A 15,008-nucleotide genomic window follows, 5' to 3' on the forward strand; every position below is an offset into this window, starting at 1 on the left:
AACCAATTTCCCCCGGGATCAATAAATTATGACTATGACTATGGGTCAGGTAGCCAGGCCTGACTCAGCTCTGTCTTCACAGCACAGGGCCAGAAGTGTATTTTATCTGCTGCAGATACCATAATAAATACAATGAGCACCGTTATCATAGGAACAGGAGATTCTGCAGGCGCTGGAAATCCAGAGCAACACACACAAAATTCTGGAGGAACTCAGAAGGTCAGGCAGCATCTATAGAGGGAAATAAACCGCCAACATTTCAGGATGGGTCCTGATGAAGGGTCTCGGGCCAAATGTCGAATGCTTATTCCTTTTCCATAGATGTTGCCTGACCTGCTGAGTTCCTCCAGCATTTTCTTTGTGTTACAAAGAGCAACATCTCGCACCAATGTGAACTGTGTGCAGAAGGAGAGAATATAAATGGATTTATGTCGGAATAATGCAGCAAAAGTGAGATAGTGTGATTTAAAAAAAAATGTTTGCAATAAAGCAACCTGTAGTATTGTAAAATTTTTAATGTAACACAATAATGAGCAAACAGTAAACATTAAGATAATCTTCTTTTGGCCTTATAAATAGCGCAAAAAAAGTCTTATAAGTGTCTATCATCAGCCAGTGCCCCAATGATATGTCCGTTTTCAATAAAATTGATTGTGGTATCACAATAATGAGCATTATTAAGCATTTTTTTACAGATGCCCTATGGAGAGCATTCTGACTGGTTGCATCACCGTCTGGAGCGAAGGCTCCGGTGCACGGGATTGGAAAAGACTGCCGAGGCTTGAACACTCAGTCAGCTTCATCAAGGATCCCACTACCCAGGATCATTACCTACCATCAATGAGGAGCTACACTCTGAAGACCCACACTCAATGTATTAGGAACAGCTTCTTTTCCTCTGACATCAGAGCTCTGAATGGACAATGAACACTACCTCTCTTTTTTGCTCTCTTTTTGCAAATTGTATTGATATTTTTATGTTTTTATTGTAACTTGTAGGATTTTTTAACGTCTTGCAGTGTACTGCTGCTGCAAAACAACAAATTTCACAACATATGTCCATAAAACCATAGAGTCTAACTAATCTATTCGGCTCATCATGTCTGCTCCACCATTCCATCATGGCTAATTTATCTTCCCTCTCAACCCCATTCTCCTTCCTTCTCCCTGTAACCTTTGACACCTTTACTAATCAAGAACCTATCATCCTCCGCTCTAAATATACCAATGACTTGGCTCCACAGCTGTCTGCAGCAATGAATTCTACAGATTTGCCACATTCTGGCTAAAGAAATCCCTCCTCATCTCTGTTCTAAATGGATGTCTTTGTTCTAATGGGATGTCGGTGATAATAAACCTGATTCCGATCATAAATCGCTATTCAATCTCCAGGGCACAACAACCACAGCGGCAAGGGAAAAATATTTGGTGATGCTGAACTGATTGGAGCCTGCGAGACAAAAGATGACTTCTTGAAATGTGCAAGACAAGGTGGTAATGGGCAGGCAGCAGTGGCCACTCAGAAGCCCCAACACTAAGCTCAAATGCTGCAGGTACTGAAAATTTGAAATAAAACAAAGTACTGAGGACAGAAAATTCTAGTCAAAATTCTCTCCCCCCATCAGTGCAGACTGATCAGATGAGTACACTCAGCATTCACTACCAGAATCTTTACTGCTTATTTCGCAGATACACAGCTGCTACTCAACGCCTAAAACATAACTTTAGCAAGTAGCCCATGCAGTGTCCCAACTCCATTACAGATCCCAGTCATAGTTGACACCCTTCCAGTAACTCATGTCATAACACATCTTGTAGATGGTAAGAGAACTCCAGAACACACCATCTACAGACAGGCTAAATGCAGAACATTAGCACCAGTGATTTCCTTCAGAAATGGAAAGGTACTGGCTCTAACAGGAACAATCAAGGTGGCAGAGATAAAATTAGATTATCATCATCATTATGTGCCGTGTTGTATAACGCGGGCGATCATTGTCTCATGACCATGACTGCTCTCGGCAAATTTTTCTACAAAATGCTTTCCCATTGCCTTCTTCTAAGCAGTGTCTTTACAAGACAGGTGACCCCAGCCACTATCAACACTCTTCAGAGGTTGTCTGTCTGGTGTCAGTGGTCGCATAACCAGGAGTTGTGATATGCACCAGCTGCTCATACGACCATCCACCGCCTGCTCCCCTGGCTTCATGGGACCCTGATCGGGGGGTAAGCAGGTGCTACACCTTGCCCAAGGGTGACCTGTAGGCTAGCGGAGGGATGGATCGCCTTACACCTCCTTTGGTAGAGATGTATCTCCATCCCGCCACCCAAAAAATGAGATAGGAACCATAAAATTCCTGCTTCCATCATCTTAGTTTCATTGCTCTTGTGAGTTTGGATTGTTCCCAGTATAGGCCACAATCTGGTACCAACCCACTGTACAAATAATCCAGGATATAGTTTACAGAGCAGCCCCAATACCAAATCATACCTTAATTAACGTAAGCGTTAACTCAGCTCTGTTTAACAACTACATTCAACACCCTTGTCATGCTTAAAACCACCCCTATGAATTTCCACAGACTGAGCCAAGGTGCAAAAGGAGAACACTATTTAACATTGAAAAGCTGTCTAGGGTTGCGAGGTGGGAGAATAGTTCCTAACCCTAAACAGATTGTTTAGAGATGATGGCTGTTTCACCTTCTGCAGACATTGCACAATTCGATGCTGCACAACTATCTTCTCTCTGTTAAAGAGATTGCATGATGCACTCATTCGTCTTTAGACATCAGGATATTGACAAAATAAGGGAAAGTCAGCTCTAACCTGGTAGGATCAACTTCAAAGCTGAGGTGCTGTTTCTCGGGATCTTTAAGTACAGTTTTCAGCAAAGGTTCAAGTAACTTCTGTAAATAAGCAGCACCGTAGACCTGAGAGTAACAAGAACATAAGCATTAGCAAGGTAAAAGCGGTCTTTTTTTAAAATAAGCATATCCTACCATTAAAATGTCCACAGGATTGAATTAGATTTGTTAATAAAATTGTAATAACCGAGCTGCATCGCCATTGTTGCGGACAGTACCATATTAAGACAAGAAACAGCCTTGTTTGTCTTTCACGTAACAAAAATGAAACACAGGTATACTATAAACAAGGAAACCTTGTCAAAAGCTGTACCCTGATCTCAGGAGACAAATTAAGTGTAAGATTTATGTCCTAATTAATATTTATGGATCTCAGATTACTGCCTCCTTAAACTTTCCAAGAACACTAAGGGGTTACTTAACACTGCCCATACACCCCCAACCTCCAATTAGAAGTTCACACGTTTCTTCAATTCCTCTCAGAAAGTGGCAGAAATATTGCATTAACAATTGAAACTATCTATTGGGAATATGCTAATTAAGCCTGGTAGACTAACACTCTTTCAAAATGAGTAGGTAGCAAACAGGGTATTTTTCAAAATGGAAGTGTTCATTTGTGCGATTGACAATAGCCACATGGAAATTAAAATAAATCTTTAAAAAAAGGCAAGTGGAATTTTTCATGCTGTGACTAGTTAAAGGTAAGAGTCCCTATAATTATATAGGCTGCCTCCCAATTATGAACTTCTGTGGATATTGTAAATACAATCCATTATTTTATTAATTTCAAAAGTTCAACATTTATTCCTACAAACAAAACTAGTTACCTCTCCACTTCTAGTGATTGTTCTTTAATGATCATAGGCACTTTGATTGCCATATATATTTACATGTACTGGGAAATTGCTGTGGTGAGTTGGTGTGACATGCAAGAAGAATCGTTCAACAATTATAAAGAATTATAAAAATAAAGTTAGAGGTTAAATAAATAATAATTGGAGTAGCTTTTGTGTATTTTCTGGCTTATGGGCAAGGTCTACTTATGGACATCTGTAATGTATATTTTACTGATTGATTGATTGAGGTACAGCGTGGAATGCCCTTCCAGCACTTTGAGCTGTGGCACCCAGCAACCCCGCAATAACCCTAGCCTAATCATGGGACAATTTACAATTTACAGTGACTAATTAACCTACCAACCCATACATCTTTGGACTGTGGGAGAAACCCGTAGGAAACCCACACAGTCACAGGGAGAAAGCATAAACTCCTTACAGACAGTGGCTGGGGATTGTCTGCATTTATCATTCCACAAATTTCAGCTATTTTAATGAATGTTGAGATCAAGTACAGAAAGAGAAGACAACAGCCAAAGAAGCTGCATATCAAACTCTTATTGGGTGAATTCAAAACCAAAATATTTTGAAATACTTGTACCTTTATTCTGTAAATAAGCAAGGTACTTTTTAGTAAAATTGTAGTTTGAGATCCATATAAAAACCTTTTAAGAATTCAACTAATGAAGAAAAAGGTTCAAGTGATGCTCACGATCACTAACTGGATTAGAGGTAGACCTTGTATTTGGCTACTTACATACGGAACCTGCACTTCATTGTGATTTTAAAGGAGTAGCATCCACACATCCGAGTTCCCAAGTAAACCTCGGGGCAAGAATGTATTGCTTTATAAAGATATCAAAGTTGTATCCATCATTAAGGACTTCCACCACCCAGGACATGCCCTCTTCTCATTTCTACCATACAGGAGTCTGAAGACCTACAGTCAATGTTTTAGAAATAGCTTCTTCCCCTTCACCATCAGATTTCTGAATGGTCCATGAATTTAAATATATTGCACTGTACTGCTACTGTAAAACAGTTTTCGTGATATGTGATATGTCAGTGATAATAAGCCTGAATCTGATTCTGAAGATGTCACTGCTGCTGGACAGCTGACGTTTACAAGCTGTCCATTAAATTCAGCTTCTCTCTCCATAGGTGTTACCTGAGCATTTTGGGCTTCTTTAGGACTTTTATTACGGGACCAAAACTGAATAGATGATAGTATAATTAATGTAAGTTAACATTCACAGGTAATTAAAAAGATTGAAAGGAGTGCAATGAGTTACCCCATGGCAGGATGAAAATGTCACACACTTCTCAACTCTATCCTTCAGAGTATCTGAATTGTAAATATACCTTAAAGCAGAATGTCATTATTTTACTCGCAAGGCTATTGCCGCGAAAGAGAGTCTGCATGGAATCAGCTAGCTCAACTTCCTTGGAGAACATATTCCATAGCAACTGGTACAGAAGATGACGCGAATCAAATAGCGTCACCAGCACTCGAGCGAGCTCATCCTAGTGGGGGGGAGAGAAAAAGCAAACATAATGATCAATTGTAGAACTGTAGGAAGTAATCGGAGATGTTGAATAAACTACAAGAAAGAACAGCACAGGGTTAATGCATAATGCCAGTGACAAACAGCAAAAAGTTAGGTTTGGAAACAACTCTACAAAAAATATTTACAGTACTACTGCTGGCACCTGCTCCCCACCATCCCCCTAAAGTAGTGGCACTTTTCTAAGTAAGTTGGCTAATATGCTTGCTTTCCAATAATACAAAAAGAGACCAAGCTATAACTCATGCTTTTGAGACAATTAAAGATGAGCTTTTGATTTGTTATATATATATATATATATATATATATATATACACACACACACATTGAGACATTAGAACATATAGTGAAATGTGTCGTCTGCATTAATGACCAACACAGTCCGAGGATATGCTGGGGGCAGCATGCAAGTGCTACCTTAAGAAATTTGTTCTTAAATCTCTCAGGACTCAGTTCCAGTCACTTAACTCAATTTGAGGAATCAACCACAGTACGTATTTTGAAATCTGTCTTAAATCCAGAACTGGGAAGGATAAGAGTTAATTTTTTACTTCCCACCCCCAACCAAATTTGTCAATTTTGGAGGAATTATGCAAGTCCTGTTTTCTCATATTTTCAGCATGGAAAATAAACACATAGCAGAAGGTTTCGAGTTAACTTTTGCCATTTACATTGCAAAATTAAATTATTTTCCCAAATTTTTGCTGATTTTCACTGGCAAGAATTTTGCAAGAACAAGATTCAGGTCTAGTGCTCAGCTCCAACCCAAGTCATGCTAACTTATTAAAACTGCTACTCACACCTTAGCTCCATTAAGCTGCCATAAGCATATCACCACCACAAGGAAATGACTAAAGGACTATTTTTAAGTTTTCTTCTAAAAGCAGTTGGAGGATTATTGCAATTGGTTGAAGAGTGCATTTTGCTCGTGTGCACATTTTAAGATTTCCTACCTGTTGGTTGAGATTTGAGACAGGCCCAATGGAAGTCTGCAGTAAAAATGAAGAATTGCAGTTTTTTGAGCAACATTGGTGCAATACCTTTCAAGAAATTGCAATTTGTAAAACTCAACTTTGGAAACTGTTTAATGGGTCAGATGTATTCCAGTTCCACTGAGGCTGGCATATGGGGAGAGCAAAAGCAATTTCAGAGGGCAGGCAGAATCCCACTCCAGAAAGTCACCAGCTCATTTGAGACGGGTCCCGACTTCCATTCCTGCGGGAAGTGCCTGACCTCTGCTTCCAGCTTATCTCTTAGGAATTGCGTAATGAACCAACTTGCCAAATTTGGTGTGGGGTGATGAAAAGAAGCAGCAGACAAGTCAATTTCTACATCAGCAAAATGACATACCATTTTGCAATACTACTAAAAAGCAATTTGCTTTAGAGGTTTGAGCATGAATCAGAGTGTATTAAGGAATTAATAAATAAACAAATGTGTTTTCCATTAAGGCGCAAAACATAAAGTGGTCCAAGTATGGCTGACAAGAGACAACCTAATATTTGATTGAAAAATAGCTTATAACGTTAATCAAAAGAGCAGTAAACTTGCTGTTTAAGAACATTTTTAAAATTTCAACAAATGAGGACAAAGGAACTGATAAAGAAAGGGAAACTACAAGAGCAAGCGACAAAGTTTTTACAGGCAGGTAAAAAAAATACCATATACCAGCAAAAGTTAATGTGAGTACGGTATAGACTGCGACAGAAGTTATATTGGGAAATAAGGAAAAGGCAGAGAAATAAAAAAGATAGCAGATGACCACATAAACCTCCTGGAAATAATAGAAAACATAGAGTGAATGAGAAACTGGAAGAAATTATCATTACTAACAAATCAGTATTGGAGAAATGAATAGGAATGGACATCAATTAAATCTTGAGGACCTGATTGTCTAGATCACAGTTTTGATAGAGGTGGCTAAGGAGACATTTACAAAATCCTACAGATTCTAGAACTGCTCCAATAGATTAGAAGGTAGACAATGTGACTTCACTAATTGAGGAAGTGAAAACACATGAACTACTAGACTAATTTTACTTGCAGTAGGAAGGAAAACACTACAATTTATCACGGAGATGGCAAGTAACAGAGAACTTTGAAAAAAAACTGTGTGGAGCCACACTGACTTTTGAAGTTGTAAACAGCAAGGAGTTATGTAGGTTTTCAGAAGGCCTTTGCTCATGTGCCACCTGAAAGATTATTAAAAAGAAATTAGTATTTGTGAGATTGACAATTGGTTAACGGACATAGACCAGGAGGAACATATGGGTTGGGAGGCTATGATTGGCAAAGATATGGCGTATAAGCTACAACAGGGAAATATGAGGTCAGCCTGTTAGCAGAATAAAATAGAAAAGCCAAGTATTTTTTAAATGGTAAGCAATTCAAATGTGTTGGTGCTCAAGGGACCTGGGAGTCTTTGTACATGAATCACTTCAAATTAACATACAAGTAGAATAAGCTACATTCAATTAGGAAGCCAAAAAGTATGTTGGCCATTAATAAAAGGACATTTGATCTCAAGAGGAAAAGGCAATTATACAGGGCCATGGTGAGACTCCATGTGGAATATTGTGTACGGAGTCTGATCTCCCTACCTAAAAAAGGATATGCTGTACTTGCAATGTAAGGAGCAGCATGAATACTTTCCAAATTGATTCCTAGAATGGGTGGGGGTGGAGTGAGTGTGGTGTGCAAGTACCCAAAAAGAGGAGAATAAGGAAACTGGGTCTATACTCACTTGAATTGAGAATAATGAGAAATCTCTTTGAATAAAATTCTCATCAAAATTCTTGTGGCGATTGACAGAGGGTATAATGTATTAGATTAATATCTACCCTTGCTGAGGTAGTTGGAACGGGGGGCCAAAATAAGCTAGCTATTCAGGACTGAGATGAGAAGAGGTTTCTTCACCCAAAGGGTAGTGAATCTTCAGAATTCTCCACACTTGAGATTTGTGAACGCTCAGTTACCAAGTTAAGATTAGTGGATACTTTTAAAAAAAATCAATGAATTTGGGGTTAGGCAAGAAAGTAAAGCAACAGTCATTTTCTTTTTATTTTTTTTAAATTTATTAAGATACAGTGCGGAATAAGCCCTTCTGGCCCTTTGAGCCACGCCACTCAGCAATTCCCCCAATTTAACCCTAGTCTAATCACGGGACAATTTACAGTGACCAATTAACCTGCCAACCGTTACGTCTTTGGAATGCGGTAGAAAACCGGAGCAACTGGAGGAAACTCACCTGGCCACGAGGAGGACATACAAACTCCTTACAGATAGCAGCGGGTATTGAACGTGGGTCCTGGTGCTGTGAAGTGTTGTGCTAACCACTACTCTACCTTGCCGCTCAAGTAAAGCAAGTCATTATGTCTTGATGGTGAAGTAGGCAGAAGGGGATAAATCGACTATTGCTGCTTCTGTTGCTTGTGCTCTTAAAGTGTTAATGCTTTGGTGCAAATTATATTTGGGCTTCCTTTTACATCTGAGCAGCACATCCATATAATGAGCTATACAGAGAACTGTAGTTAATTTCAAAAAAATTTAAATGGAATTTATGTACTTCTATAATTACAAATGCAACACACAAGATGTGAAGGCATATCAGGTTTGGAGAGAAGTCATAAACTCAAGAGATTCAACAGATGCTGGAAATCCAGGGCAACACACAGACAAAATAGTTGGAGGAATACAGAAGGTCTGGCAGCACCTATGGAGGGAAATAAACAATCACATTTCGAGTCAAGTCCCTTCATCATGACTGGAAAGGAAGGGGGAAGAAGCCAGAATAAGAAAGTTATGGTAGGGTTATGTAACAGAATGGATAATTAATAAATACAGAGAAAAAGGAACCCACATTTATCACTCTGATCCATGTGCAAATACCTTCATGCATGTTAATGTTAATTAACTTAAGGTTGTAATTATAGCACTAAGAACATTCAACTAAAGTAGGAAACTGAGTAAATCATTCTTCTGAAGACCAATGTTATGAAGTTCATTTGTGACATGTACAATTCTAATTAGATAACAAAATGTAGAAAGAGAGAGCAAATGACGTAAACTAACGGTAAAGCAATCCTGCTTCAGAAATCATCCACTTGGAAGTTTAACAATAAAGGATCAAACTCCAGAATCTTGAAGCTTTGCTGCCATCATCAGGCATAATACTGACTTGTTTCTCTTTTTCAATAAAATAGTCAACCTTGTGCAGTGTTAGAGGAAAGAGACAGCGAGGTTCCCCTAGATCACCATCTACCAATCTGGCCATCATTTGATAATCAGTCGTTCAGCAATCACACAAATTTGTTAGCAGCTGGCCTATGAAAGACCAAGCAACAAGGAAAGGCAAGCTGAACAATGGTGGACAGCCTTAAGCAGAGCTCCAAAGACACCTGCACTTCATAAGCCTGCTGTATTGATCATATGGTGCACATCACATAACCCTATTGTATTACAGAATATTGTCTGAAGTAAATGCAACTAATTTTCATTTAAATAAATCAGCATTATTGATTCCACTAACTCCGTAATGAATAATGAATAGTTACTTGGTAAAATATTGCTTTGATTTTGCTCTCCTTGAAATGATGTCTTGAAGTTTTTCGTTTTGAAAATGTAAAGCAGCTACTCAGAATCTACATTATCTGGTCTTTTTTACAATCCTTAAAGCAGCAATTATGTCCTCTCTGAGTATTTTTTTTGCAAGCCAGACCCTGCTCGTAATACAAAATCACTCTTCAATATAATCCTTCTATTGTTTTGGCTTCATCTTGTGTATTTTTCTCATTGCCGAAATAACCTTTGTTCTGTAGCAATCACACAGAATTCTAAAAGTATCCATATCAGTGAATTAGAAAATTCCTACTTCACTATTTTGACCTTCTAATTTATGCTTATTTCTTCATGTCTTCATTGACTTTTTATTGAAAATTTAACTAGTACATTTGCACCTTTTTATTAAAATAGCCAGGTCAAACTGGGATCCATTGGTTACAGTCAGCCTGGCTGCCAACAATTTTCTACCACTGCACAGCACAGCCAAACACCTGAGTAATCACAATGTCAAGTTCACCGATGACATGACGGTGGTGGGGCTAAAGACTAATGAATCAAGTTACAGAAGTTTCCCAATAATCTTTCCCAAATCTGACAAGTCTTTGTACATTATATTTACCTGTTACAAATAGTGATAAGTGTTTGTGAAGCAATTAATATAGGTTAAAATTGATGATCTTGACGATGAACAATGATGAGATGGCCTATGGGAGGACTCAAATAACCCCTTCCTTAATGTCAACAAGAAAAAGGAGATGGTTATCGACTTCAGGAGAACTCGTAACGTTCACACCCTTCTTTACATTAGCAGTGCAACAATGGAAACTGCGAGCGGGTTCAAACTCCCGGGAGTGCACATCTTGCACAGCCTCTCGTGGTCACAGAACACATCCTATATGATCAAGAAAGTGGCTGGAGAAAGCTAGGCTATGCACAACTATGCTCAGGTCCTTCTACAGATGTGCAGTAGAGAGCATCACTGCATGGTATGGAAACTGCACTGAAGTGGACAGAAAGGCTCCACAACAGGTAGTCAAACCTGCCTAATCCATCACGGGCGCCAGCCCACCCCCCCACCCTCGAGGATACAGAGTAACACTTCCTGACAATTCCTCTCCATCTGGTATGGGAGCAGCCGGGCATCGGACCAGAAGTCCCCACAAAAGATTGTGAGAATGGCTGAGAGGATCATAGGGGTCTCCCTACCATCCAACAAAGACATTTATCAGGAGCACTGTGTATGCAGGGGTCTTAGTATTATTAAGGATCCCACCCATCCATCCAGCATCTTCTTTGACTTTCTACCAATATGCAGAAGACCATGATACATAAAAACAAAAATGGTCAAGATGGGAAACAGCTTTTCCCTCAGGACATGAGGCTTCTGAACTCCCTGTCACATCTGATTCAAAATGTCACTGTTTAATTTATTCTGCACCTTACAATAATTCAATTGTGCACTTTACTTTGTTTATTTATGCATAATTCATCTGAAGATTTTATCCTTACTTTCCTAAGTTAATGCGCGTTATGTGTGTTGTGTGTATACTGTGCCTTGTTGTTTATATTTGTGTTTCTTGTATTTGTGACTTTAACTACCTGTTATGGTTTGTTTTTTGCACGTGGCCAAGTGTCAGTCTAGTGATCTGAAGGTCACTAGTTCGACCCTCAGCTGAGGCAACCTGTTGTGTCCTTGAGCAAGGCACTTAACCACACATTGCTCTGCAATGACACCGGTGCCAAGCTGCCAACCCTTGGACAACATCGGTGGCGTGGAGAGGGGAGACTTGCAGCATGGGCAACTGCCAGTCTTCCATACAACTTTGCCCAGGCCTGCGCCCTGGAAATCTTTTAAGGCGCAAATCCATGGTCTCACGAGACTAACAGATGCCTATTCTATTCTATTGTTTGTACAGCACTTTGGTCAACATGGGTTGTTTTTAAATGTGCTTTATAAATAAATTTGACGACTTAACTTAACTTTACACCCTGGTTCAGAGAAATGCTGTCTCTTTTGACGGTATACATGTTTTAGTTAAATGACAATAAACATGACTTGACTTGACTTATTTCATTCTCCTTTACACTTGTATAGTGGAAATGACATTAAACAATCTTGAACCTTGAATCTTAAACAATCTTGAATCACTGCAGGGAGGTAAATATATTTACATTAATTCAGTCCGTTAATGAATAACAGAATCAAATCCAATTCTAACAGTACCCACAATTTCAGGACATAAGAATATTTCTCTCTGATTATAGCCGCAACTATGAACACTTTCAGATATGGATGAAGGGGGTAATTAAAATCCATGAAGTGTGCAATCTGGGTGAAATGCAAATACACACCAACATTAGCAACTAGAAGATTACATATTTTAGTTCTAAGCAATGGTCTCAGTGAAATTGGTGCACATATTACACAGCAACAGAAATATCAAACTGTTTTTATTCTTTATTTTCTTATCCATCAATCATGAATCGAATGGCTAATTAGTAAAGGCGTCACTGGTCAGTGTAATTCTATGTACTTAATACTTCCTTTTAAAAATCAGGCCATTTCTTCACATGATTAAGCAATAGTTAAAAGACAGATTAAATTAGAAACCTAGTTGGCATTTCTCAGATTGGAAAAGGCATGAAAGATAATCTGACATTTGAAGTGTGGCACCTCCTACAATAAAAATTTTATGAAGGAAATTTCTTCAGCAAAGCAATATTTTTTTTAAGTTGGGAAAGGGGATGAGGAGGAGAGTGATGAGAAGGTCTGATTCCTTCATTCTCTCTTCTAATTGTCTCTTCAGCCTTTGCTCATGTTTTATTCTCTTGTATTCCCCAAAATACACAAGAACCTTAGCATGCTGAGTGTAATCTCCCATAGCACAAGGCACTGCCATACAAATACTGTAAGCAAAGTAACAAAACTGGTTTCCAAAATAACGTCACTTACCCACTGTGAGCAAGGCACCACATTGGCTAGAGCCATTGCAATGGGCAATTCTCCCTGATCTCCCATCATAGTGACCAACTCCACAAGTCTTTCAAATCGATCAGCCAGTACAGTTTCTGCTAGAGTGTCAAACTCTGTTCCCTGTTGAAGAATTTTAGTTAGCACTTCCATGAACGTAGCTCTTGTCTGAAGATCTTTATGGTAACCCAAGCCTAAACATAGTAACACAAGTCAGAAAGAAATCCCATTAGGGGTTTGAAATAATAAGACTAAACTTCAAAACCATATTTTCAATGGAAGAGCATTCATTGTAATATAATTTTTCTTAAGCAAATCTAAATGAACATTCATAGTACCTCAACATCTCCAAAATACAACATCAACACAAGAAAATAGGTTGTTACCCTAGAAAATAATTATATTGTTTATCTCAACTTTATTGATTAACGAGGCCACCAAAAGTTCTCTCATAACCTTACTCCTGAAACGTATCGAACTAAATTGACACAAAGCAAAGCCTCCCGGTTTGTAGACAAATTTTTGCTCTATCAATAATAATAACTTACAACATCACATATGTGCATGTTTCGTATTGCCTTGCAATTGCTGTTCAGTTACAAGGACAACTTTAGCTGGTATTACATGGTGCAACAAAGAATGCTTCAAACTTGGATATTGGATTGTAAATTAAGAAATATTAAAACAATAAAAAAGGCCAAGGCTAACAGGTTTAGGGAACCTTGGTTATCAAAGTTTATTGAGGCCCTAAAGAAAAAAAAGGAGATGGTATATATCAGGTGTAGGTAATTAAGATCAAATGAGATGCTTGAGGAGTACAAGAAATGCAAGTGAACACTTAAAAGAGAAATCAGGAGAGCTAAAAGACAACATAAGGCTGCTCTGGCAGAAAAGGTGAAAGGGAATTTGAACAGCTGCTGTAGCTATGACTGTTGGAGGATGCAGTTTAGTCAGGATGGCGCTAAATGGTGACTCCTTTGTTTGCATCTTCGGAAACAGCACTATTTCCATCTTTAATATCTCTACTTTCCCCTTTCAATGTTCTTTTGAAGTCCCTGACCTGGAGTCACATGCTGACTTCAGTTATTTGCAGGAATGGGACCCACTTTCGGGGTTTCACGACTGGCCGTTATTCGACATGCCAAGGACACGCCCTAAGAGCTTAGCTCGCCTTCGGAGGTCCAAGATCTTATGGCTCAGGAGTCAGGCAGGTCAAAGGTCGGTGTCCCGGCAGGAGACTGGTGTGTCGTGGGAGTCAGAGGATCTATGGCTGTGCGCCCAGAGACCTGAGATCTTTGGGCACAGAGCTTGGAAAAAGCGACGCAATGGAGTTTTAACATCGTACACCAGTGAGTTGTTTGTTATGTCTCTCCTCTCACTGTGAAATGGAGACACCTCTTTCTCCCTTATTAGGGAGAGAGAGAGAGCCTGTGGTATGTCGAATACTGGGTGGACAAGTGGTCCTTGGGGTGTTGCAAGTCTGTGTCCTTGCTGATGCTTTGCTCGTGCTTGAGTGCTCAGTGGTGGGTGCCCATGCTTTTTATTTGCTGGTGGGGAAGGAGGGATCGTTGCTTGATGCCGCTTACGCCCGGGAGGGAGGGGAGCTGGGGGGAGGGTCTTTGGGGTTCTAACATTTAACTGTCATTCATTCTTTGGGGGCATTCCTCTGTTTTCGTCGATGGTTGCGAAGAAAAAGCATTTCAGGATGTATACTGTATACATTTCTCTGACATTAAATGTACCTTTGAAACCTTTGAATTAAAGCAAAAGGACAGCAAGGGACAAAATTGGTTTACTTGAAGGTCAGCGGGGTCATCTATGCATGGAATCAAAGGATATGGGCAAGTTCTTAAAGGAATTTTTTTGCATTGTATTTACTCAGGAGAAAAATCACCAAGACTATAGTAATGAGGCAAAAAAGTCACAAGGTCGTGGACCATATCTGATTATGGAAAAGGTGCTGGCCATCTTGAGACAAATAAGAATGGATAAATCCCCAGGGACTGATAAGCAGTCCTCTCAAACTTTGTGGGATGCTAGTGCACAAATTGCAGGGGCCCTGGCAGAGATATTAAAAATAGTTTTAGTCAAGGGTGAGGTGCCGCAGGACTTAAAGATAGCTTATGTTGTTCTGTTGTTCAAAAACAGCTCCAAGAATAAGCTTGAAAATGATAAGCCAGTGAGCATGACATCAGTTGTGGGTAAATTATTG

At 39.3% G+C, this 15,008-nt stretch overlaps 1 protein-coding gene across 9 annotated transcripts in view; it reads right to left on the bottom strand.

Annotated features, from left to right (window-relative positions):
- Positions 1-15,008, bottom strand: part of nf1a (neurofibromin 1a) — a 385,105-nt gene that overhangs the window by 208,390 nt on the left and 161,707 nt on the right. For 6 of the 9 annotated variants that reach the window (XM_063031787.1, XM_063031791.1, XM_063031788.1 and 3 more), the window contains 4 exons: positions 12,779-12,990; positions 6,219-6,254; positions 5,063-5,224; positions 2,827-2,930 (listed from right to left, as the gene is read on the bottom strand). In XM_063031787.1, coding sequence (XP_062887857.1) covers positions 2,827-2,930; positions 5,063-5,224; positions 6,219-6,254; positions 12,779-12,990 — 514 coding nt within the window. The remainder of the gene's footprint in view (positions 1-2,826; positions 2,931-5,062; positions 5,225-6,218; positions 6,255-12,778; positions 12,991-15,008) is intronic. The other 3 variants (XM_063031792.1, XM_063031790.1, XM_063031789.1) reach the window with 1 other exon arrangement.

This window comes from Mobula hypostoma, chromosome 23 (genome assembly GCF_963921235.1).
Source record: "Mobula hypostoma chromosome 23, sMobHyp1.1, whole genome shotgun sequence".
NCBI lineage: Eukaryota > Metazoa > Chordata > Chondrichthyes > Myliobatiformes > Myliobatidae > Mobula > Mobula hypostoma.